Source organism: Erpetoichthys calabaricus, chromosome 5, assembly GCF_900747795.2.
Source record: "Erpetoichthys calabaricus chromosome 5, fErpCal1.3, whole genome shotgun sequence".
NCBI classification, from domain to species: Eukaryota; Metazoa; Chordata; class Cladistia; order Polypteriformes; family Polypteridae; genus Erpetoichthys; species Erpetoichthys calabaricus.
This window is the reverse complement of record NC_041398.2, coordinates 127,158,020-127,183,043: the sequence shown is the minus strand read 5'-3', so window position 1 is coordinate 127,183,043 and position 25,024 is coordinate 127,158,020. Positions and strand designations below refer to the sequence as shown.

The 25,024-nt window shown below is 38.3% G+C and overlaps 1 protein-coding gene across 10 annotated transcripts in view; it reads right to left on the bottom strand.

The window, feature by feature from the left end:
- Nucleotides 1-25,024, bottom strand: part of kiaa1109 (KIAA1109 ortholog) — a 371,922-nt gene that overhangs the window by 15,203 nt on the left and 331,695 nt on the right. For all 10 annotated transcript variants that reach the window (XM_051928377.1, XM_051928381.1, XM_051928382.1 and 7 more), the window contains 8 exons: nt 14,178-14,339; nt 13,816-13,955; nt 9,479-9,677; nt 8,283-8,486; nt 2,188-2,364; nt 1,969-2,106; nt 1,596-1,853; nt 806-956 (listed from right to left, as the gene is read on the bottom strand). In XM_051928377.1, the coding sequence (XP_051784337.1) occupies nt 806-956; nt 1,596-1,853; nt 1,969-2,106; nt 2,188-2,364; nt 8,283-8,486; nt 9,479-9,677; nt 13,816-13,955; nt 14,178-14,339 (1,429 nt within the window). The remainder of the gene's footprint in view (nt 1-805; nt 957-1,595; nt 1,854-1,968; nt 2,107-2,187; nt 2,365-8,282; nt 8,487-9,478; nt 9,678-13,815; nt 13,956-14,177; nt 14,340-25,024) is intronic.

Here is a 25,024-nt window from a genome sequence, read left to right as displayed (position 1 = left end):
ATCCGACCCAGAGCACTGAATATCTTGCAGTATAAATATTTACTGGTTGCTCTGGTACAAAAAATAATGTAATACTGATTAAGTGTATTTTAAGATTAAGAGTCACAGAGGCATGACTTAAGACAAATATATCCTTACAATACATTTACTTTAAACAAGGATATGTATTGAAAACCATGCACATTCTATCTTATTGTTTGTAAATGGTGCCATAGATGTGACCCTGCTTTGCATGAATGCACCAAAATTGGTGACTGGCTCCAGTTTGAGTGACCGTGGACTCATACAAGTGGACCAGGCAATAGATGGGCTCCTGTCCAGAGCTGCTTATGGCCATTTGCCCAATGCTGTCAGGATACCCTCCAGCCCCACTTGACCCTGAATTTGTATAAAGCAGATTTTAGAATTTTATGTTAATGATCTTTTTTTAACCAGACATGTCAGAATTCTTATGCCATTTGTTTTTTGGCAAAGATAACCAAAATGCTGACACCAAGGATTCTGAAAAAAAGAATCATTCAAGATACTTTATTACAATTAAATATTTACTTTTCTTATTTTGGTGTCATAAAATTAACACAATATCTTGCTCTTTGTTTGTTCATCTCAGTCAGTGTTACCTGAAATTCCAGACCCCGCTGTATTTCTAAAGGTACATCACTCTAAATGCTGACCCTGTATTCTAGGAAACAAATTTAGATACCATAGACTTCTTGAAATGGGAGGGCCATATTTTCTATTAATTTTACAATGCCTGATTTTCTGTTGAGGAAAAATAAAAGACTAGAAACATAACCTTACGTACGTGTTATTGCCCATGACATTGCTCATGTTCATTTGAACGTTCAGTTGTTTTAGGTTAATGGCAAATACAACCAGAGTTTCCCATGGTGATCCTTGTTGATTTGCTGCTTTACTGGCTTTGTTAAATGGAGTAGATGTTTTTGAAAGGGAATCTGTGAATTCCATTAAAAAGAAAGAAAAAAAAAACATTAAAAACATTTAAGAAATTATCTGCTTATAAAGGTGTAAAACACTAGGCTGTTCATGAAAACTGTTGCTTTTAAGAAACATAAAATGCACAAGAAAACTAAAATGAGGATTATGATTACCTTAATTCTCTGTGATCACATCATCACACTCACACTGGAAACAACTTTCCATCATAATATCAGAAACAAAACATTACATTATTATATATAGGTTGTGTATCACTCCATGGTGGCAATAAAAAGTTGTAGCTTCAATGATCCGAAATGAAAATGGCTATAAAAAAATTCAAGCTAGGACTATGTTCATTTGCTTGTGTTACAAAATCTATCACTTGATGTTTCTTGCTTAAGACAAACTATTTTCCTTCCTTGAAAACCTGAACAAAATTAAGCAACCTCAGAAATGCATAGATGACCCATAAAAAAACATCTAGGAAAATGATCCATTGTACAATAGTGAACCAAAATCTGCTGAGCCTGGTCTCTTGACGGTTTAAACGATTTACAGGCAATCTATCATTTGTGATAACTGTGTACATACTGTGTTTAAAGTTTACCTTCAGCTCATACTTTGCAAATATATTACGTTTGACTCATGTTTACCTCTCCTTGGGACAGATGAGTCAGAGACACTTCTAGATCGTGACACTGCTGGAGATTTCAATGAGTGGGAAAGCCCTCCTGGGGACATGTTGCTGTTTTGAGAATGTTCTCCAAATACATTGGGAGACTGCGGCATATTCTGAAAGGAAGCAGATTGGGAAGGCTGCTCCCATGTTCTCCAATATGCTTTACGTGAAGACTCTGGAGAAAGCTGCTGACTAACCCCTTCAACAGAATCAGGAGTTCCAGGACCAGATGCTACTAAGATTAAAAAAAAAGTGCTTTAGGGTTTTAGTCTCACAGATCAGTTTACTTATTATTAAAATTAATTGTGAACAAATAAAAAATATATATATCTATTTGTTAACCCTACCTGGCAAATTTATGGTTTGATCTCCAAGAAACAGACGCCTAGCAATGCTTCGCCTGTACCATGCACGTGGAAATGCCAAAATCTCACTTAGTCTTCTCATGTCATACTTAAAGGAAGCTGACCCAATGTCACACACAGCTGCATAAAAATGATAAGGAATTGTTATAAAAATGACAGACACCGTTGAAACAGTTGAACAATGTAAGTAAACTTAAATACCTGATATATTAATTAAAGTTGTCTCCATTTTGCCACTTTTTCCTGGCATTGTACTCTCAACAAACAAAGCTCCACCTGATCTCCTCATCCTGGACAGACTGACTTTAACAAATTCAAGATTGATGCTTAGAGAGTCTTTGCGACCTGTAACAGATGACGGCTCTTCATCCACCGCACCTACAATTCGAAAGAGTCACCATGTTATTCCTAGTTTAGAGAAAAGTGCTAAAATAAGAATGTAAGGTATTGTTTTGACATAAATATAGAAGGGTCCACTTTCTACTCATTTGTCTCCTTATTCCATTGTCCATGGATTCGGTCCATCCAATTCATAATGCACATTATGAAAATTTATAGCCATCCTGACCAATTGGTTTTGTGTATTGTAGAAAGGAGAGTGAGAAGATATAACGCAAGCTCCATCTAAGTTCAAGCAATAGAGGTCAACAATTATAACCTTTCCAGCTTTGTTTAACTGGCACGGAAAGCCAAACCACAGTGCAACTTTGTCATGGAGTATTTCAGTAGCCAGGTTTCCATCCAAGGAGTTTTTGCGAAAAAATATTTAGCGCTTCAAATTTTTTTACCGATACAGCTAATGGAAATGCTAATTATCGATAAAATGTTGTACATGTCGACATAATATTTTTCCGTTTAACTTTAGCGCATAAATTCCATATCGATACTTCAGATGTCGCAAAAACTACATTGGAAACACTTTTTGTCGGAAAAAAGGGCTTTAACGCAAATAAATGTGTCACATTTTCATCACGTGCAATCAAAACGAGAATGGCGGAGCGGTTCGCATGGTCTGATGAAGAGAGTTTTTTTTTTGATTAAACGTTGTTATTTTGTATTAATTCAAATTTCAGTTTTAATTAAAAACCTTAAGGGAACGCAGGTTACAGTACTAATTCAGTTGTTATCGCACTGAGAAGGGATGTTGAAAGGTAGGCTCACCTGTACAGATCCGATGCTGCAAACACAGCTGCATCATGGGCACTTCCAGGAGTGCCAACGCAATGCACCTGTCATCGACAAGGGCCTGGAGAACAATAGATGGCCACCCTTTGCGATTAATGTAATTGCGGTAGCCTTCCGTCGGGGGAAGAATAGGCACATGTAGGGCTGCACGATTAATCTTTTTTTTCTCACGATAACGATATTTATGACCCACGATCAGTTAATAAATATCGTCGCGATTTTACAGTATAAAGACCAAACTGTTTTTTATGGGCTGAGTTTACGGATTGGACTGCGTCACTATGACGTTACTGCGTCTAGATTGCAAGCGCTTTCTGAAGCAGTAGAAGTCAATAGCAGCAATAACAGTCAGTCAGAATAAACATATGATGGCGGAGCAACGTGCAGAAGTGTGATCGTTAGTTCCTAAAAAGGGGTCATACTCAGTTGTCTGGAACTATTTCGATTTCGAGGAATGTGATGTTGATCAGGTAAGAGTCTTGTGCAAACTTTGCTCCTGTTCCGTCCAAACGTCCCAAGGTAACACAACAAACCTCATCAACCACCTTAAAAGCCACCACAAAGTACACTATCAAGAATTTCAACGACTGAAGGCACAAACAGCAACAACAAAAAACTACCAGCCATCCACAACACAGACAACAATATCAGGGACATTGTTCAACGCAATACCATATCTGCCTAGCCAGTACCGCCGCTCCCTATACGCAGAGTACGCAGTCTGCGTAGGGCACCAACTCCCAGGGGGGCACCATCCCAGCTGCTCAAAAAAATCGTTTTTATATATTATAATAATAAATGAATATTAATAATATACATATACAAATAAACAAAAATATAAACGTATATATTGCATTTTACGGTGAACGCAGAGTAGGCTAAGCACACGTGATGACGCGCGCGCCCTCACCTCTGTACCCAAATCTCTGGATTGCTCTGCGCATAGCAGTGACACTCCCTGTAACTGTTGCCTCTGCTGAGCGATGTTTTTCTAAAATGAAGCTCATCAAAACGTACTTGCGCTCATCTATGGCACAAGAGCGCATGAGTGGTCTGGCAATTGTCAGCATCAACTCTGAATTAGCAAAGGCTTTATCATATGAAGAGCTCATTTACGACTTTGCCTCAAGAAAAAGCAGAAGTGTGCCTTTGTAAATTTTGAACTTTGGAAAGCTTCAGCAGATGACAGTGTGGATTTTATTTCAGTTTATTATTGTTTATTTTATTTATTATAAATGTTTTATTTAAAGTGTAATTTTAGTTTGTATTTTTTGCTGTAGAGCTACAATTGTAATTTATAAATGATACAATTTATTTATGTATTTACTTTTATTTGAATAAAGTTCTATTTTGGCCCCTATAGTAGGTGTTTTTTTTATTATTTTATTTTTACTTCCGTAATATGTGGGGGGAGGGGGCACAAAAGTAAATTTCTGCTTAGGGCACCCATTTGGCCAGCAGCGGCCCTGTGCCTAGCTCGCAAAGACACCGGGAAATAACAGAGGCGATCACGTACCATATAGCCAAGGATATGTGTCCAATAACCACCGTGAGCAGTGAGGGGTTTAACAAAATGATCGCAACACTTGATAAAAGATATAGCATTCCCTCACGCAACCATTTTTCCAATGTTGCGCTGCCCTCGCTGTATGCGAAATGCCGAAAAGAAATAGAAAGAGAAATTCTCAGGCTCAGCCTTGAATATTTTGCTGCCACGACCGACTTATGGTCAAGCAGAACTGCGGAACCGTATTTGAGCTTGACAGTTCATTTTATTCACAGCGAGTTTGAGATGAAAAGCAAGTTTTTGCAAACTTCGTTTTTCCCACAAGACCATACAGCGGAGTTTATTGCAGTGGGCCTCAAAGAAGCGATGTCCGCTTGGGGCTTGGTGGAAGAAAGACTTGTGTGCATCACAACGGACAACGCAGCTAATATGATTAGGGCAGCATCTGTGAATAACTGGCCGAGGCTACACTGCTTTGGTCACAGACTTCATTTACCAAAGGAATAATCGTCATTATTAATCGTGATAAAAATTTTGAGCAAAATAATCGTGATAATCATTTTTTCTGTTATCGTGCAGCCCTAGGCACATGCGTGCCATCCAGCGCACCGTAAATCTGTGGCACAAGATGAACCAAGGAATTGCGGTATGCAATTTCATTGGCCTCCGCTACAGTCGGAAGTCTGATATAACGCCGCATTAATTTTTCTTTAATAGCGGTGCACACAGCATATACACATCGATGGACGGTAGTTTTACTAACCCCGAAAGTTTCTCCAACTACTCTATACTCAGCGCAGGTTGCCAGCTTGTAAAGGGCGATGGCAATCCGCTTTTGGGTTGGAACCAGTGGTCGGTGGCAACCTGTGATGGGCGCAACATCAGGACTGATGAATCCACACAACATCTCAAACGTCGGCCGTGTCATTCTAAAATGTTGCAGCCAGAGATTTTCTGTGAAGTGTCTCTCCACCACCTCCTCCCAGAAGGTCTTATTCCGTCATCTCTCCCATACCCGTGGGTTTCGTCGCACTGGGGTACTTTCTTCGAGCTCTAGGGCTATCAGACAAGCAACTGCTTCATTCTGCTGTCGTCTTCGGATATTATGTACAATTCCAATTATTTGTGAAACTGAAATAACAGTAAGCTGGCAAATTTCAAAAAACTGTCTGAATAATCTCTCCATTTCTTTGTTTCTTTGTTTAGTGGAGGGGGTGTAACGTGGAAAACAAAAGGTAGATAATTTGCGACATACACAAAATTATGTATGGAAACGGCTCAAGGGCAGATTTTTTTCGCGATACAACAAAAGTTATGTGACAGTTCTCTTTGGGGGGGGGGGGGGGGTATGGGGATTTGGGTGACGTCATCACGCACACCATTTTATCAATAAAAAGCCAGTTTGATGGAAACAGGCTGGAGACAGCAAATTTCGCACATTTTTTTTACGTATATTCTGTTTGTCGATAACAAAACGTCGCAAAAAAACTGGATGGAAACTTAGCTACTGTGTTGATGTTTGTGAAATGTGTAAAGGACAGGGCATATAGTGGTACGCATTCTGACAGGAGTCCTGGGCGCTCAAAAGACTCCATTAAATTCTGTACAATGCAGCTTGTAATTCTATGGTGAAAGGCTTGTTGGCAGAAAAAATGTTATTACCATGTGGCCAGTTTCTTAACCAAACCCTTCATGGTTTTCCATTCAAGGTGATTCATGACGAGGTTTCTGCAAAGACCATCTTGACCAATGATGTCATTCATTTTTTACTTGTGTCAGAAAAGAGGGTTTCTGTTAAAAAAAATGCTTGGTGAAGTTAATTACTTATCTCCAAAGTTTTCCCTTTGAAACAAATATTTACCCTTTTTCTTTTGTCAAGGGAACAACACAAATTCTGTTGCCACTTTTTTGCACAGCAGAGTGTGCATGCATGAGTTACATGGATGACAGCACACTGGGCCTTCTGGGTGGTGTACATTGCACTAGGACTCAAGAGGAGGTTTGTGCTCCACAATTGTTTTCCTTTCAAGTTAATTTGCCCTTTACTAATGCATCACAGTCTCCTGCTTAACTGCTATAGTCACTTGATAAGAGGGCTAAGGGCAATAAATGGGGAAACTGTGGTTTTACCTGACTGTTAGTTTCAGCTCTTGCATTTGTACTTTGAATGCCTTTGCCATTTCCAGAATTGCCTGCTAGCATTCTTTAGACGACTAGCCAATTTGGCCGTGAATTTTATAAGGTGAATCATAGAAGTAAAACTTTGTTTTGCCTTGTCCCCACAGATCTACACTAACAATATGGTGCACACAGAGCATATCAGTCTGCTCCATCTCTGCTTGGCACTTGACTTCCGCACTACAGAAGCTGTGACTCCAAAGTTACACACAAGACTGCCTTGGAATGTCTGTTTGGGGAGAAGCATGCCTAATGCCAGAAGAATCAGGTATTTCATGGCTGAAGTAATGATTTTAAAGACAACTTTGAAAACTGTGATCTATGTAGCACCAACCAGATTGTACTTTCATGGACCTTCTTGTTACTCGACATATTCGGAGGGTTACACCACTTCTGGAAAACCAGAAAAGGTAGTAATGTGCAAACTAATGTAGAGAAAACAAAGTCAGGTTCATCACACTGTTGATTTTTAACATAATGTGAACTAATACATGAAAATGAAACTGCCTGAATGACAACAGTACTGAAGCGCTGTTAGTGACATTTTCAGCATTTAAAATCAATCTAACAAAATAATCTTAAAATGACTTTTTCATTCCCACTCTTTCCAAAATCAGTTGCAAGATTAATCGAGATTTGTTTTTATGTTTTATTATGCACTTTAAATAACTTTCACACTGTGGTCATGCTGCTTCTTTTTGGGCATGTTTTAATTGAATGAATTACTGTATGTCATCCAATCAGAAAAGTAAAACTAATGATTTAGTTGTGTCATACGCCAGTGCAGATTGTGGCATTGTCTTGTAGAGTCAGTTAAATGTACTAAATCTAAGCACAGGATCAGGCCGCTGGGAACTACAGGTACTTCCATTTTTATTTTTCAATGCTGCAAGATGCCTACAACAATTAGGGAGTACAAAAAAAATGCCACACACAGCAAGTCAAGAATTTGCTCACAGATTTTCTTTACAGGTTAAAAAAGATGCTATTGTATGACTAACTGAACTCTCTGTTACTAATCACGACATTATACTTGCATTTAAGTATCTCAGCTGTTTAATATCTTATAACTGCTCAATTCACCAACAAAAAAATTGAATGTGAAAAATGTGTTTTAATTTTTACTCTTAGCTTAGTTAACTAACATCAGGCAATATTTCAGAATATCAATAATGAAAAGGATCTTAATTAAAGACTTACACTGCTATTTTGAACAAATTAATATTTATTACATGTAATGGCATTTTGTATATTCAAAATCATATCCCTAAGGCACAGTATGATGCATACTGTACACCAATGAGAACTTTTTCAATTACAGTGTTATAGATTGTCTTTAAAAATACATTTATTTGGATATTTCCTTTTCACTGAAACTGCTAAAGTTCAGGAATTCATCTTTGTAAAATGTAATATATCCTCCTACCTAGAGAACCAGATCCAGAGTTAAGGCCTGTGACAGCAGATTTCTGCTTCCCTGCTCCGTAAGGGTGAAACACGTACAATGAGAAATCTGACATGCAGGCTGTAAAACTGAGGCCAGAAGAATTTGTGCTGGCACTGGTCAAGTCTGATTGGCTGCTGCTGTGCCTGGTTCTGCCAAGAGGACTTCCTAATGCTGGAGAGGAAGCTGTAAAGAGAAAGCCTTAGATCAGTATCTTTTAAAAATCCAAATGGGCAACATGTATAAATGTTACATCAGAACAATAGAAACAAGTGAATAGTGTGACAAAATGTAGCAATTAATATTCATGTCCTGTAGTATGAAATATACTAAAACGATGTGGAGTCGAGCTCTGACATTAATCATGCCAATACTTTTAATAACCACTGTGACAGATGACTGCCACTGTACAGCATGTAATTCTAAAGATGCACAACTACTCCTTCCAAAAGATTGTTATTGTGCTGTGACTTTGACTGACCGGTGATGGTACTCATCAGCTATGACTGTAGTTTTTCATGAGAAGACTTAAACATTTTACTATTTAACCCTCGAGTCTGACACTTTATCATGCAGGACATATACTGTTATTTGTGATGTGAATTAATTTAAAAGTAATATCACAAAAAAAAGACCATGAAAGAAGAAAAATTAAACAAACAACATAATGTTTATCCTTTATTAACCATCTCTTTAAGCTGGAAGCGATGTGCCATGGATGTGACAAACAGCCCTGTCACAAAGCCAGATACTTGTGGCTTGACCACTGGCATGTCACCTACAGTTGAGACTCTGGTTACTCTGTAAGAGTCCAAAATTGAAACTGGTCAAGGCCAAATTCAATCTTGTCACCTAACAAGGGATAATTCTATGATGCCATATATATTTGCTTATAAACCGGAGGGGATGCCATTCACAAAAGGTATGTGGTTTGATAGATAGTAGATGAACTATGGTGGCACTTGCCTGAAGTCAGGGTCCTATGTACAATGGGCAAGGGCTATCAAACAGGAAAGCAACATAAGATGACCATAAAATACCTTCCATCCAACCTGAAAATGAGCTTCTTGTTCACCAGAACAAATTTCCACTACAAGCTTCTAAAATGATCAGTTTCCAAACACAAACCAATGAGAAAACACAGATGCTGAATAAAAGAAGACAAATGACTTCAGTACCTTTGTTAGTTGCAGTCTTGTGCATGTTCTGGCCCAGTGGAGGAGAAGAGTTAATGGGCTGTGTGCTCTCTGCTATATGGGAGGATGAAACAGTCTCCAGCTCGCCACGATTTGAAGAAAAGACCAGGTCCAACGAAGGCAACTTCAGCATACATTCCACTCGGGACATTGGGAGACAACTAAATTTTATCTGAGATGGCTTAAAAAAAAAAAAAATAGTAAAAGCAAATCTAAAGTTTATTTATACAGAGTTATTAATACCTTCAAAGAAATTTGCTTTTTCTCGAAGGATCCAAACTTTATTAGAAATTCTTGTTTTACTGTAGTTATATGCCAGAACACTGAGTATGTAGGCACTGTCAGGACTTTTGTTTGAATTGAAATACTACATACAGTATATTTCATTATAGGATTTTTTTTCCTTCATTATCTTATAGTGCTTTTTCATACTACCCCTCACCTGTTCCACAAAATCAACTGTAAATGGGAGTGGTGGGTAAGAAGGCTGGTAGTATTTTCAGAATTGTTGTGGTATGATCCGTTCTAGTAACACAGCAAAGATTGTAAAAAGTATATTCTTGATGTCCCTGACAAGTCTTGGAGTGAGTGGTATACTGACAACACACCAGATTGGCACCTCATTTCAATTCCTGAGTACCTTTCAGAGTACAGGTGCTGGTCATAAAATTAGAATATCATAACAAAGTTGATTTATTTCAGTAATTCCATTCAAAAAGTGAAACTTGTATATTAGATTCATTCATTACACACAGACTGATGTATTTCAAATGTTTATTTCTTTAATGTTGATGATTATAACTGACAACTAATGAAAGTCCCAAATTCAGTATCTCGGAAAATTAGAATATTGTGAAAAGGTTCAATATTGAAGACACCTGGTGCCACACTCTAATCAGCTAATTAACTCAAAAGACCTGCAAAAGCCTTTAAATGGTCTCAGTCTAGTTCTGTAGGCTACACAATCATGGGGAAGACTGCTGACTTGACAGTTGTCCAAAAGACGACCATTGACACCTTGCACAAGGAGGGCAAAACACAAAAGGACATTGCTAAAGAGGATGGGTGTTCACAGAGCTCTGTGTCCAAGCACATTAATAGAGAGGCGAAGGGAAGGACAAGATGTGGTAGAAAAAAGTGTACAAGCAATAGGGATAACTGCACCCTGGAGAGGATTGTGAAACAAAACCCATTCAAAAATGTAGGGGAGATTCACAAAGAGTGGACTGCAGCTGGAGTCAGTGCTTCAAGAACCACCACGCACAGACGTATGCAAGACATGGGTTTCAGCTGTCGCATTCCTTGTGTCAAGCCACTCTTGAACAAGAGACAGCGTCAGAAGCGTCTCGCCTGGGCTAAAGACAAAAAGGACTGGACTGCTGCAGAGTGGTCCAAAGTTATGTTCTCTGATGAAAGTAAATTTTGCATTTCCTTTGGAAATCAAGGTTCCAGAGTCTGGAGGAAGAGAGGAGAGGCACAGAATCCACGTTGCGTGAGGTCCAGTGTAAAGTTTCCACAGTCAGTGATGGTTTGGGGTGCCATGTCATCTGCTAGTGTTGGTCCATTGTGTTTTCTAAGGTCCAAGGTCAACGCAGCCGTCTACCAGGAAGTTTTAGAGCACTTCATGCTTCCTGCTGCTAACGAACTTTATGGAGATGCAGATTTCATTTTCCAACAGGACCTGGCACCTGCACACAGTGCCAAAGCTACCAGTACCTGGTTTAAGGACCATGGTATCCCTGTTCTTGATTGGCCAGCAAACTCGCCTGACCTTAACCCCATAGAAAATCTATGGGGTATTGTGAAGAGGAAGATGCAATACGCCAGACCCAACAATTCAGAAGAGCTGAAGGCCACTATCAGAGCAACATGGGCTCTCATAACACCTGAGCAGTGCCACAGACTGATCAACACCATGCCACGCCACATTGCTGCAGTAATCCAGGCCAAAGGAGCCCCAACTAAATATTGAGTGCTGTACATGCTCATACTTTTCAGATGGCCAACATGTCTAAAAATCCTTTTTTTGCATTGGTCTTAATTGATATTCTAATTTTCCGAGATACTGAATTTGGGACTTTCATTAGTTGTCAGTTATAATCAACAACATTAAAAGAAACAAACATTTGAAGTATATCAGTCTGTGTGTAATGAATGAATCTAATATACAAGTTTCACTTTTTGAATGGAATTACTGAAATAAATCAACTTTGTCATGATATTCTAATTTTATGACCAGCACCTGTACATCGTGTGAATATGCATTACTATTACTGTTCATTGTGGTTGAGCCTATGTGGAATATTCGGCTTCTGCACATATCTGTTCACTCATGGGGCAACAAAGAGTGTAGACTCTTCCCATCCTGCTGGTTCAAGTATTAGACTGCTAGGATATTGTTCAAATGTATCTGGATATGTGTTTCACATTCTAGTTCCTCAGTGTGGGTGGCTCTATAAGTAAAACAACTTAAAATAACATTCTCAGACCTGGGTAATCAAATTCAAGGTTGCAGAGGGCTGGCGCCTATCATAGCAGTATTGGTGCAAGGTAGGAAACAGCCCTGTTAGGGTGCCTGCAAGTAGTCTAATGCACTAATATTTTCTATATTGCAGGTTTCAAAGTGCATACCTTTAACTAAATTAAACAAAGAATGCAAGCCCAACCCTCCAGTGAGACATTTGATACTAAGCATAGTTCTGGTGTCACATATGTAAAACTTTGTTTTGCTGTCGCTGCAGACAACTTGTAGGTATTTTCTAGTCTCCTGATGGTGCAGGGCATAGTGGAGAAACTAGTCTAGAGAATGGTACTGGTCCACAAGCTGGTTGTTGCAGACACTCATTTTTGACAAGGTTATCTGTGAGTATTCCTAATCACACACTACCAAAACTGTAGTACAAACACGTACATCTGGAACTCAATACTTTACACTGGTACTGGGACCAAAGAGAGATGGAAGTGCAGTCAATACAGCATCATTACATCACCCTTTGCTTGACAGAGGTTACTAAATAACGATGGACAGTTTCAATACTTCACCAGAACTGCTCGAGATTTTAGCTCAAAGGAAAACTAATGTACGCGCCACTGTACAACTGGACTGCTGTGATATGCCTGTTGACTCTGGCCATAAGAATGTGGCAAGCTACAGCGTAATGCAATAGGTGTGTGACCAAAAGGCAAACGGATTGTGATGTGAAATGGTAGGAAAAGAAAGATGTCTACCTCGTAAGCCATGTTCACAATGCAGCAAATGTCAATGTTTGTGTGAGGGAAATGTGGAAGTGACTATGTCTTGTGCTGTGCTAGGCTACAGTAACACAAGGGCTCAATGCATCAGTGAGGTCTCAGAAGAAGACAATAAAGTTTTCAGAAAGTTTATAGTTACTTTGTTACAATTTATGTAGTTTTCTATGAAATCTAGAAAAAGGCTCAAACAAACAGAAGTTCTGGGACATAGTCAATCTTCCCAAAAGAATAATTATAACACAACACATACCGCTATAAACAAAACAAATGTCAGTTCAACATGCAGTGAATCCAGTAAATCACAGAGACAGTAATCTCTCTTAAAATGCAATCTTAACTATAAACACTCCCCTTGGAAATTCTATTCACAAAATCTGCTTGGTTTACAACATGTCACTATCAGAGAAGTCTTCAAAATGCACCACATGGTAAGTTGGGTTTAATGTTCATGTTAGGTTTAGAGAAAAATGGCTGACTTGTATAGCTGAACGTTTTCAATTTCAAATGCTACTCCAAGTGCAGTCCTTCTGTGTTTGGAGAGAAATGTCCTTTACATGGCAGCATAGTATTCTGGAGGTTTGTCAAGCCACAAATAGGATGCTAGATGATTAGTCGTATTTTAAGCCTTCCACAACTCAGGTAATAATGCCAGAGCTGGCCCTGCCTAACCCCTGGGCTGCATTTGAGTTGCTACAACTGGCATGTCTTAAGTTCAAAGTTGAAATGGAGCAGCAAGAGGCGGAAAGTACTTGGAAACGCTCAAGCTAATCTGACCGCAGATATGAATATCAGAGCCTATGCATATACGCCCAAGGAAGGGCTAGGAGCGGCTGCTTATTTTTGCTTGATTTGTATATTTCTAAATCAAATACATAAAAAAAAAACAAAAAAAAAAAAAACGTTTTTTTAAACACAAAGCAATGGAAAAAGTGTAAATGAATACTGCAGCGACTTCAGAATTGCATGTAACATTATGCCGTTGACTACTGTGTCAAAAACAACTTTGAAATGGAATGTTTTTAGTCATGTAGAAAATAAATACAAAAAGGCCCGAGTTGATGTCATACCTGGACCCTCACATAGACCACCACATCCACTGGAAATGAAGAGTAGGCAGAAGTCGAGGAAGATACAAGTGATGTTGTTGACTCTTCTAGTTGATCCACTGGATCAAACTGTCCCATATCCTCATCGTGTGAGCTGACTGCTGCCAAAAAGACACACACTGACTCACATTTTGTGAATAACTCGTATAGAGCTTCTCTTACCTACTTTTGGCATAAAGATGTTATTTATCTCTTTTTCCTGTGTGAATGTTTTAGAATTTTTTTTTAAAGAAACAACAAAACAGAGTTTTTGCATAAGCTAATGCTTAACAATTTTTTTATCATTTCATCTTTAAAAGAAATCAAGTCAGTATGCTTAGTACCTGTGTAATTTCTTTCAACTGGTGTTATTGGAATGGTTTCCAGTGCCTTCTCGAGAAAATCCAGTAAACACGGGCTGATAACCATTTCCTCTGGCAATGTCTGTAGTGCTACCCATGCATACAATTTGGCTGTTTTTACTCCACCACTTCCTTTTCCTTTAGCTGAAATTATAATTTTAAGTAAAATGTCTTAATATTATATAATTTGTATTAATGAGCAACACTGAAATTTAAATTTACTGCAACTATGTAGCAGGACAGCAGCAAAAGATATGGCAATGGATTAAACTATAAATGAAAATGGTGATACAAATGACAATTTGTAGACATTATTTCTGCTTCTAATTTATCTTGTGATAAATACAAGTACAGTAATCCCTCCTCCATCGCGGGGGTTGCGTTCCAGAGCCACCCGCGAAATAAGAAAATCCGCGAAGTAGAAACCATATGTTTATATGGTTATTTTTATATTGTCATGCTTAGGTCACAGATTTGCACAGAAACACATGAGGTTGTAGAGAGACAGGAACGTTATTCAAACACTGCAAACAAACATTTGTCTCTTTTTCAAAAGTTTAAACTGTGCTCAATGACAAGACAGAGATGATAGTTCAGTCTCACAATTAAAAGAATGCAAACATACCTTCCTCTTCAAAGGAGCAAAAAAATCAATAGGGCTGTTTGGCTTGTAAGTATGCGAAGCACCGCGGCACAAAGCTGTTGAAGGCGGCAGCTCACACCCCCTCGTCAGGAGCAGAGTGAGAGAGACAGATAAAAAAATCAATACGTGCCCTTTGAGCTTTTAAGTATGCGAAGCACCGTGCAGCACAGTTAAAAGCTGCACACAGAAGGTAGCAACGTGAAGATAATCTTTCAGCATTTTCAGAAGAGCGTCCGTATCGTCTAGGTGTGCGAACAGCCCCCCTGCTCACACCCCCTACGTCAGGATCACAGATAGTCAGCGCAAGAGAGAGAGAAAGAAAAGTAAGTTGGGTAGCTTCTCAGCCATCTGCCAATAGCATCCCTTGTATGAAATCAACTGGGCAAACCAACTGAGGAAGCATGTACCAGAAATTAAAAGACCCATTGTCCTCAGAAACCCGCGAAGCAGCGAAAAATCCGCGATATATATTTAAATATGCTTACATATAAAATCCGCGATGGAGTGAAGCCGCGAAAGGCGAAGCGCGATATAGCGAGGGATTACTGTATTTAATCTTTGAATGATATCAAGTGCTCTCCATAAATATTAAGAATTTAAATTTGCTTTTTGTTTTATACAACCAATTCACATTTGAGAGCTAAAGATAACTATGGAACACACATAAAATGTCATTGTGTTCTTTTGAGATAGTGCTCCATGATAGTTGTCCATCTGCCATTGATCCCAAAAAGATAAGTTTGTAATTTGCAGGCTGACTTTTATAATTCTTTTGAAGAAGTCTTCCGAGGGTGTAAGGTTTTGGAGGTTGTTGGTATTTTCAGCTTATCAGTGTTTTTTTTATTCTCCTCACACACAAACACACCAATCAGCCACAACATTAAAACCACAAGTCTAATATTGTGTAGGTCTCCCTCGTGCCACCAAAACAGCTCTGACCCATTAGGCCATGAACTCCAACAACATTTCTGAAGGTGTCCTGTGGTTTCTGGCACCAAGACCTGAGAAGCAGATCCTATAATTCCAGTAATTTGCGAGGTGAGGCCTCCATGGATCAGACTTGTTTTTCTAGCACGTTCCACACATACTTGATTGGATTGAGATCTGGGGAATTTGGAGGCCTAGTCAACAACTTGAACTCTATATTGTGTTCCTCAAACCATTCTTGAACATTTTTTGTAGTATGGCTGAGCACATTATTGTGCTGAAATGAGGCCACTGCCATCAGGGAATACCGTTGCCATGAAGACACGTATGTGGCCTTCAACAATCTTTAGGTGGGTGGTACATTGTCAAAGTGACATCCACATGTACACTAGGACCCAATGATTCTCATCTGAGCATTGCCCAGAGCATCACTCTGCCGGCTTGACTTCTAACCATAATGCATCTTGCTGCCATCTCTTCCTCAGGTAAATAATGTACACACATCCAGAAGTCCACATGATCTAAAATAAAATCTGATTCATCAGAGCAAGCTACCTTCTTTTACTGCTCCATGGTCCAGTTCTGATGCTCACTGTAGGCACTTTTGGCAATGAACAGGGGTCTGCATGAGCACTCGGACGGGTCAGTGGCTATGCAAGAAGCTTTGATGCATCTTTCGCTCAAGGCCTGCATTAAGTTTTTCAGCAATTTGTGCTATTGTAGTTCTTCTATGAGATTAGACCAAGCAAGCTAGTTTCTCTTCCCCACTTCCCACAGGCATTAGTGAGTTTTGGGCACCCATAACCCTGATTCCAGTTCACTGGTTGTCCTTCCTTGGACCAGTTCTGGTAGCTAATAACCACTAAATACTAGGAACACTCCACAAGACCTGCCATTTTGGAAATGCTCTGACCCAGTCTAACCATTACAATTTTGCGCTTGTCAAGTCGCTCAGATTCTTGCACTTGCCCAGTCGCTCAGATCCTTGCACTTGCCCAGTCGCTCAGATCCTTGCACTTGCCCATTTTCCCTGCTTCCAATAAATCACCTTCAAGAAGTGACTGCTCAGTTGCTGGTCAGTATATTTCCACCCTGTGACAGGTTCCACTGTCATGAGATCATCAATGTTATTCACTTTACCTGTCTGTGGTTTTAATGTTGTGGCTGACTGGTGTGTATATGTATTTTAGGCATGTTAAAATCCAAGAAAGTTGGTCGTGTTTTATGAAGAATTGGAAGCATGTAAATGTTTGCACAGAAATCTGAACTTATTAACATCTACCAACTCAAAATAGGCATATTTAATGTTCATCTTACTCTTGAGGAACTTGTTCTAAGTACTGGAATGTCACGCTGACTGCACTCTGCCTCTAGAATGTCTGCTAGCATTACACAAAGGCTCTGTAATTTACTCCATGATTTTTGCTAATGTGGGTGGCTGGTACTTAAATGTTGGGATCTTGGGTTTAAATTCTGTGAGCATGCATTTTTCTGTTTGGCATTAACAATCTCTTTTTTCTGGTCTTGGCCACTCGCTGTGCGCGCTCTCTTCCTCTTGCTCACTCCGTGTAAGGGCAGACATGAAGCAGCTGATAAAGTAGCTTCATTCTGCCTGCTTCCGTTTGGTTTTAGCCATTTCACTTCCACATGTAAAAAGGAGAATAAAGTCAAAAGGAGTTTGAATGGAGGACGAGGTGAGCTTTGCTCACTCAGTGCTGGGCTAGATAAGACATATTTACACAATGAAGAGTAAAAAAGTTCTTAGTTCACATGCACCGCTTACCTCCCATACAGCAAATACCAAGAAGTAACTGACCATCTTACAAATTTTGATCACTCCTTTGCTGAGGGATTCTACATACTCTGAAATGGAGGTACTAAAACAACACAGAAAGCTTTGACTATGCTCCAGTAGGAAATAAGACAAAAAAACTATTACAGCACAAGTCCTTCATTTTCAAACATAATGTTTTAAAAACTCACATTATTTTGTTTTATGAAAACTAAAGTGTTCAACAATATACTGCTCTGTAACCCACCAGCATGCTTGTAAGCAATAAGTAGCCCAGCTACAAGTAGCACCATCAACACTTAAAATGGTTAAAGTAGCATGAGCTCACCGACATTGACAGCTGATTAACATTGCTTATTGTATTTACCTGAACCTTGAACCTAGAAAGTTCTGACACTTTTTTTCTAAGTCTGAAAACTCATACTGCAAGGTATGATCAAAAAGTACAGTGAATATTTAATTTTTTTTTTTATTTTTTTTACAGTAAATGACACATTGCCATCAATCTCCCTCAAAATACTCCACCTTGCTTCAAACACACTTATCTCATTGTTCTTGCCACTTTCTGAAGCAGTTCTGGAAGTCCTTTTTCATAAGTGTATTTATTTGTGCTGTCATGGCTACCTCGATGTCCTGCGTGTCACTCAAGATCCAACATCAAGGTGAGGATTGTGGTTTTTGATCTTGATGGAATTGTGAGAGCCAAATTTGTACCCAGGAACACTATGGTGAGCTCTGAATATTATAATGGCTTATTAGAGGATTTAAGAAGCAATGTGCTTGGAAGATGACCTGAGAAATGGGCAATTGGTTTCATCCTCCATCATGAGAAACCTCCATGTCACACATTGCTTCTGATATGGAAATTTCTGTCAAATAAAAACATCATGGTGTGTCCTCATCCACCTTATTCACCAGATCTGGCACCGTGCAACTTCTGGCTATTCCCCAAAATCAAAATGACCATGGAAGGTAAACATTTTGAATCAATTCAGGATATCGAGGCAGCCACAAGAGCTCAACTAAAGACACTCACCAGAACTGCTTCAGAAAGTGGCAAGAACGATGGGAGGATAAGTGTGTTTGAAGCGAGGGAAAGTATTTTGAGGGTCATTAATGGCAATGTCTTTTACTGTAATACATATTCTTTTTTATTTATACATTCACTGTATTTTTGTTCACACTTTTCACACTTTGTATACAAGTCAGTATCTCATCTCACTGAGGTACACCTCCTGTCTAATATCTGTGCTAGTTACTTGACTATAACCTCACTGCTACTTCTTTGCAATTTTCTTATAAAAAGTGCAACTGTCAGTGAGGGAGCATTTACTGGATTAATAAGTTCTGATGGTCACTGTTAAACACAATTTTCTAGGAAAGTGAATTCTGTTGAACTGAAACAGGTAATCAGTAGGAATAATGTGTAATTTGAGTGTATGTTATCATTAGATGTTTATGATTTTCATTTGTCTACGCTGTTCACTCAAGTACAGTATTTCTGTTTTTTGCCTGTTTTATGAAGTTTCCTTTAAAGTCCGCAGATGCAAATGAATATCCGGAGTAGTGAGCTTTGCTGAACTTTCTCTTTCCATTTCACAATGTGATCACATCTTTTTTTCCAGTCCAGGACACCACCCCCATCTTCAGTCGTATGTTCACCTATTGCTTATGTGTGGCCTGTCAATTGCGCCTGCTCCACTCTTCATTTGCATAAAGCCCACTACCAGTACAGACATGTATAATATTAATAAACACTGATAAATTTTAAAAGGTCGGATGTGGACCATTATGTTCAAATGTGTGCAAGCCAAGTTGTACTTGTTTTATTTTTTATTTTCAATGCTGTGTAATGTACCTGGGTACTGTGTAATAGTGTGACGACATGTTGACTTTATTCTCATAATTTGTCATTAAAGTAGAACATCGTAAACTAAACTTCATCTTAAAATGAATATTTAATTTATTAGATTTTTTCAAACCCCATCATAAGTTATGTAGCACATTAAATGCTTTGTGTTAAGTGTTCCTAGAGCCATGTTAATCACTAATGCTTCTTAAACTGACTTCCTCTTGCACTAAGAGGAGGTGCAGGCAGCGATCACCACACAGCAAACATTAATTTCATGAGATTCCTGCTCCCTGAACATATAGAATGCTAAGATAAATACTTGATATCATTTTCATGATGAAATGCATTAGAGCATGTATTAATCATGTGGGGGCACGGTGGCATGGAGGGCGCACTGGTGTGTTGCAGCAAGGGGATCCCGGGTGTTCCCTGCCTTGAATTTGCATGTTTTTCTGGTAGGTTTACTTGGCGTGCTTCAGTTTTTTTTCAGAGTCATGTAGGATGTGGGGTTTTGTTATGTTATATTAACCCTGCTAGTGTATGTATTGCTCGTATTCACCCTGCAATGTGCTGGCGCCCTGTTCAGGATTTGCTCCTGCCTCGCACACAATGCTTGCTGGGATGGGTGAAACCCTGAATAGATGGCATAATTAAACATGTATAACAAAGATTTTTTTTTTTAAAGTTCTGAACACTCCGTGGTCTAAGGTTATAACTAGTTTTATTTTCACAAAGACGTTTATCGTGTGGTGATTGGTTATGTGGAGAAAGAAAAAGGAAAGATAGGAACTGGGTACGTCAGTCAGAGACAGCACAGGACGCATGCAATAAAGAAAACTCGTTCAAAGAACTTCAATTGAATTCTGTGTTCGTGTCTCAGACCACCAGATCACGAACCCAATATTTACAAAATATTTAAGTTAAACCTAAACCTATGTGATACCCATTCATACATCCAGTTTTCTGGAGCCTTGTCACACCTGCCATAAAATTCTCTACGCTGAATGTACATATGGGGACCCCTTACTGCAAGGGAGCAGCACTATCGTGCATGTTTAATGCATTTCATCATGAAAATTTATCTTAGCATTCTACATTTTCAGAGAGCAGGAATTTCATGAAGTGAATGTATTCTGTGCGGCGATAGCTGCCTGCGCCGCCTCTTAGTGCAAGAGAAAGTCAGTTTAAGAAGCGCGTAGTGATTAACAACTGGGTCGGGGAACACTTAACACAACACATTTAATGTGCTACATTAACTTATGATGGGGTTTGAGAAAATCTAGTAAATTAAACATTGATTTTAGAATGAAGTTTAGTTTACAACATTCTACTTTAATGACAAAATAAACTATGAGAATAAAGTGGAAATGTAGACTTTAATTTTGACATAAACAGCGAGAATAAAGTAGAAATGTCAACTTTAATCCCGACATAAGCATCGAAATTAAAGTGAAAGTGTCGAGAATAAAGTCAACATGTCGACTTTATTCTCGAAAATATAGTTTTCTTTTTTTTCTTCACTGTGTCCGTATTTTTTTTTCTTCACCGTGGCCCTAATACGCTTCCGCAGGGCTATACCACAAATAGCATTATAAATTATAAATGCAAGTTGCAGTTTTATTATTTATGTATATATCTTAGCTTGAATCAAGGTCCATATTAATGCAGTTTGCCTTAATGAAGGTTCAGTTGGTAAAGATGTCATCACCAAGTTGCACTTATTTTAATTTGGTCAATACTGTGTAATGCACCAGGGCTTGAAGTCTTGGAAGCAATAGTATTACTGGAAGTTGCACTATTATTTATTTTATTGTTATTATTTATTAGTTTAAATATTATGCAGTTTAATGATGGTAAAGTTGTTTAAAAAGTTACTTTAACGTGTCAGTGGACAGAGATTGTTAACATTAACAAAGTGTAGTTGGTTTACAAAAAATATTTACTGTTTATTCCTTTTCTAAGACATGTTCAGTGCAATACAACTTTTAACAAGCACCTCTGGATATTTTACTAAGTCTAAATGCCTCTTCGGATGGTTGAAAATATGCTGTCAAAATTTTAGTTTAAGTTGTTTGCAAACTTTGTTCAACAAAAAGGCTCTATATTTTGACTGCATCTGTCATACAATGTGATTCATTCTCATTAGTGCCACCCCCTTGAAAACTATCACTTTATGGGGCCATGCAAACCTGTATTAATACTTGTGTGCACATTAAAATGTTTTTTTGTACAATGACCAGTTCTCATGACAGTGGAAGAGGTTATTCTTAGCCAGTAATTGCAATGGAAAATGTGGTTAACATCCACTCATGCATGGGAAAAAAATATCGTCCAATACCGTGAAACCGGTATAATTTTGAAAAATACCGTGATATAGAATTTTGGTCATACCGCCCAACACTAGATGGCACAATAAACATTTTTAACCAAAACACATGTGCCACAATTGTTGTCACTCTTGGAAAATAATGTGAAACAATGTAACTGAAGCATGTTTCCCATTTAAATTGGACATTGTTAAATTGACTGGAGTGTATGGCTGAAATCAATGACTTCCTGATTAACTGGGATACAAATATGAGGAGAAACAGAACCAAATTTCCTTAGACAACCATCAACATGGCAAAGAAAACAGAGCACTCAATCCAAATGAAGGAGAAGTGTGTTGCCCTTCATAACTCAGGGAATGGTTAAAAAAAAAAAGCTACTTGCCTTAAAATGCCCATTTCTACAGTTAGGGCAATGGTAAAAAAGTGGTCATCATTTGGAACAGTGACCCAAATTTATTTTACCCCCACGTACAGTGAGAAGGATGTTAAGAGAAACAATAATATCTCCAAGGAGCACTGTTGGGGAATTGTGAGAAAAAGTAAAATCCTGGGGTTATCAAGTCTCCAGAACCACCATCAGATGGCATCTCCATGCCAACAGATTATTTAGACGGTATGCCAGAAAGAAGCCTTTTCTGTCAGTTATCCACAAACGTAGGCACCTGGAGTTTGTAAAATGTTACTACAACTTTGACTGGAACCGTGTTCTATGGTCTGATGAAACAAAAATTGAACTTTTTGGCAATACACCTGCAAAGTGGATTTGGTGTAAAAAGAAGGATGGCTATAATGAAAAGAACCTTGTCCCAGCTGTGAAATATGGTGGGGGTTCTGTGATGTTGTGGGGCTGTTTTCCATCCAAAGACCCTGGAAACATTGTTAGGGTACATGACATTATGGATTCCATAAAATATAAGGAGATTTTAAATCAAAACCTGGCTGTTTCCACCAGGAAATCAAAACTGGGTCATCATTGGATCTTTCAGCAGTATAACGATATGAAACACATGTCCAAATCAACCCTGCAATGGTTAACTGTCCACAAAATCAACGTTCTGCCATGGCTAACTCAGTACCCTGACCTGAACCCTATTGAAATCCTGTGGAGAGAGCTGAAGAGGAGAATACACAGGAGAGGGCCTAGCACCCTGGATGATCTGGAGAGATTATATAAAGAAGAATGGACTCAGAGGCCATGTTCTGTATTCTCCAACCCTATAAAAGGTTACAAGAGAAGACTCAGTGCTGTTATATTGGCAAAGGGAGGTTGTACAAAATATTACATGCAGGGATGCCAATAATTGTGGCACATGTGTTTTTGTTAAAAATATTTATTTCTTGACAAGAGCTTTTTTTTTTTCTTTTAATGAACTTGTTTCAATTAAAAGTCAGATGTTTCTCATTTTTTCAGTGCAAGATGACGGATCTTCAGCAAAAAGCAATTTTTTTCTAACTTTTCTAACTAATTTTTACAAGGGGTGCCAATAATAGTGGAAGGCAATGTAGGATCCTCAGATATGGGGGAATGAAACACAAAAAGTGTATTCTTTCTAAAATGGTAAAAACTACTGGTAAACATTACTTTCTTTTGTTTGTCCTCATAGTCATCTTTTCATCACAATGAGAAATGCCAGTGTATGGAACTTTTCTTAATAATAAGATAATTTCAGTATAAGGTGGAGATGTCCAGTTTTTGCATTCTTAATTATACTAATTTAATTTTTGATTATTATATTTATTCTTAAATAACTAAATGTATGTGCTGATTATCAGTGGATGACTATGACCATCCAATATAAATTAAAGTTACATAGAAAGTGAGATTCCATGTGCTTTGATCCACAAGCAGACCCTCCACAGATCATGCTTCCTTCACAGAGTCTTTTTCTGACTGTCATCAAATAATGAACTCATTGCGAATATCAGGAGAGGAAGAAAGAGAGAGAGAGACACTTCACAATTGCAAAGACAACACTTTCTTGGTTTCATGGTCATAAGGGCTGCACTCAGGCATTGATAGAAATATGTGGATAAACTAAATAAAATACACACTGACGTCTCAGCTGTTGTTGCTGCCTTCCTTGGACTGGGTTGGAGGAATCATTACATAAATTGCAATGACTCAGGATGGTAGCTACTCTTCCTGTCAACTGATCCCACTTCATTATTTCTCTGGCTCTGTCCGTCTGTGTCCTTCTAACATTTGCATTGATCTGACAAATTTTTATTCTGTACATAATTTCTTCAGGATCTTCATGCTAATACAAATATGGTTGAAGGCTTTCTGGTTATTTGGCTAGATGAGCTTGGAGAACTGAGCTGTTACATGTACATCTGCACTCTACTAATGGAAACTACCTGATAGTAACATTCACGTCAGGGTTAAAAGACTGCTGAATGACTTAAATTCTATTCATTACTATACTGTATTCTGAGGCTTTCAAACCCATTCCTGGAGATCTCATATGCATAACTTATGGATGTTACATGGGGATACTTTTTTTTCCATCATAATCCAGATTTTTGTTTAGCTTTTCCATATGTTGTATTTTCAGCCTTTAAAGCATTCAAGTGCCAGTTGCGCCGGTGTCTGCTCTGCTCTGCTCATTGTTAGATATCATCATTAGGATACAATTAAGGGGGCAAACTGCAAAAAATCACCAATGTTAATCTTCAAACTAGAGTCCTCAGTTTTAGATTCGAGTTATAAAGAGCTGATATCATTTATTTTGAAAATAAGTCAGAATATGTATAAATATAGTAAGGTTTAATTGTGTCTTATAGTAATTACAAAAATTGTAGTTCAAAAGAGCTAAAAGACTTAAAATACTTTTATCATTTACAACCAGAAAATATAACCAGGTTAAAGAAAAAATAACTTAAAAATATAGATACATACAGGTAATATTGAGAGTAAACAAAAAAAGCTAAATACTGTTTTACTATCAAAATGTCACATTAGAGGCATTTGACTATTTTTTATTAACTTATTACATACAGGTAAAATTCCATTACAACAAACTGCCAGAGACCTAAACAATATTTTGTTGTAATGAGATTCTGTATTTGTCACTATAGTGCTTTCTTTAACTTGTGTCCTGACGTTTGCAATCATTTCAATAGCTTCTTTCGCATTAATTTTAATCTCCTCCTGTCTACAAGTTATGCTGACGAGAATTGTTCTCAGCATTTCCTTGCGATAATACACTTTCCAATGGCTGAAGCACTGCTGTGCAATTGGGTGAGAGGAATTCAACACGAACATTATTTAAATGTGGAAGCATG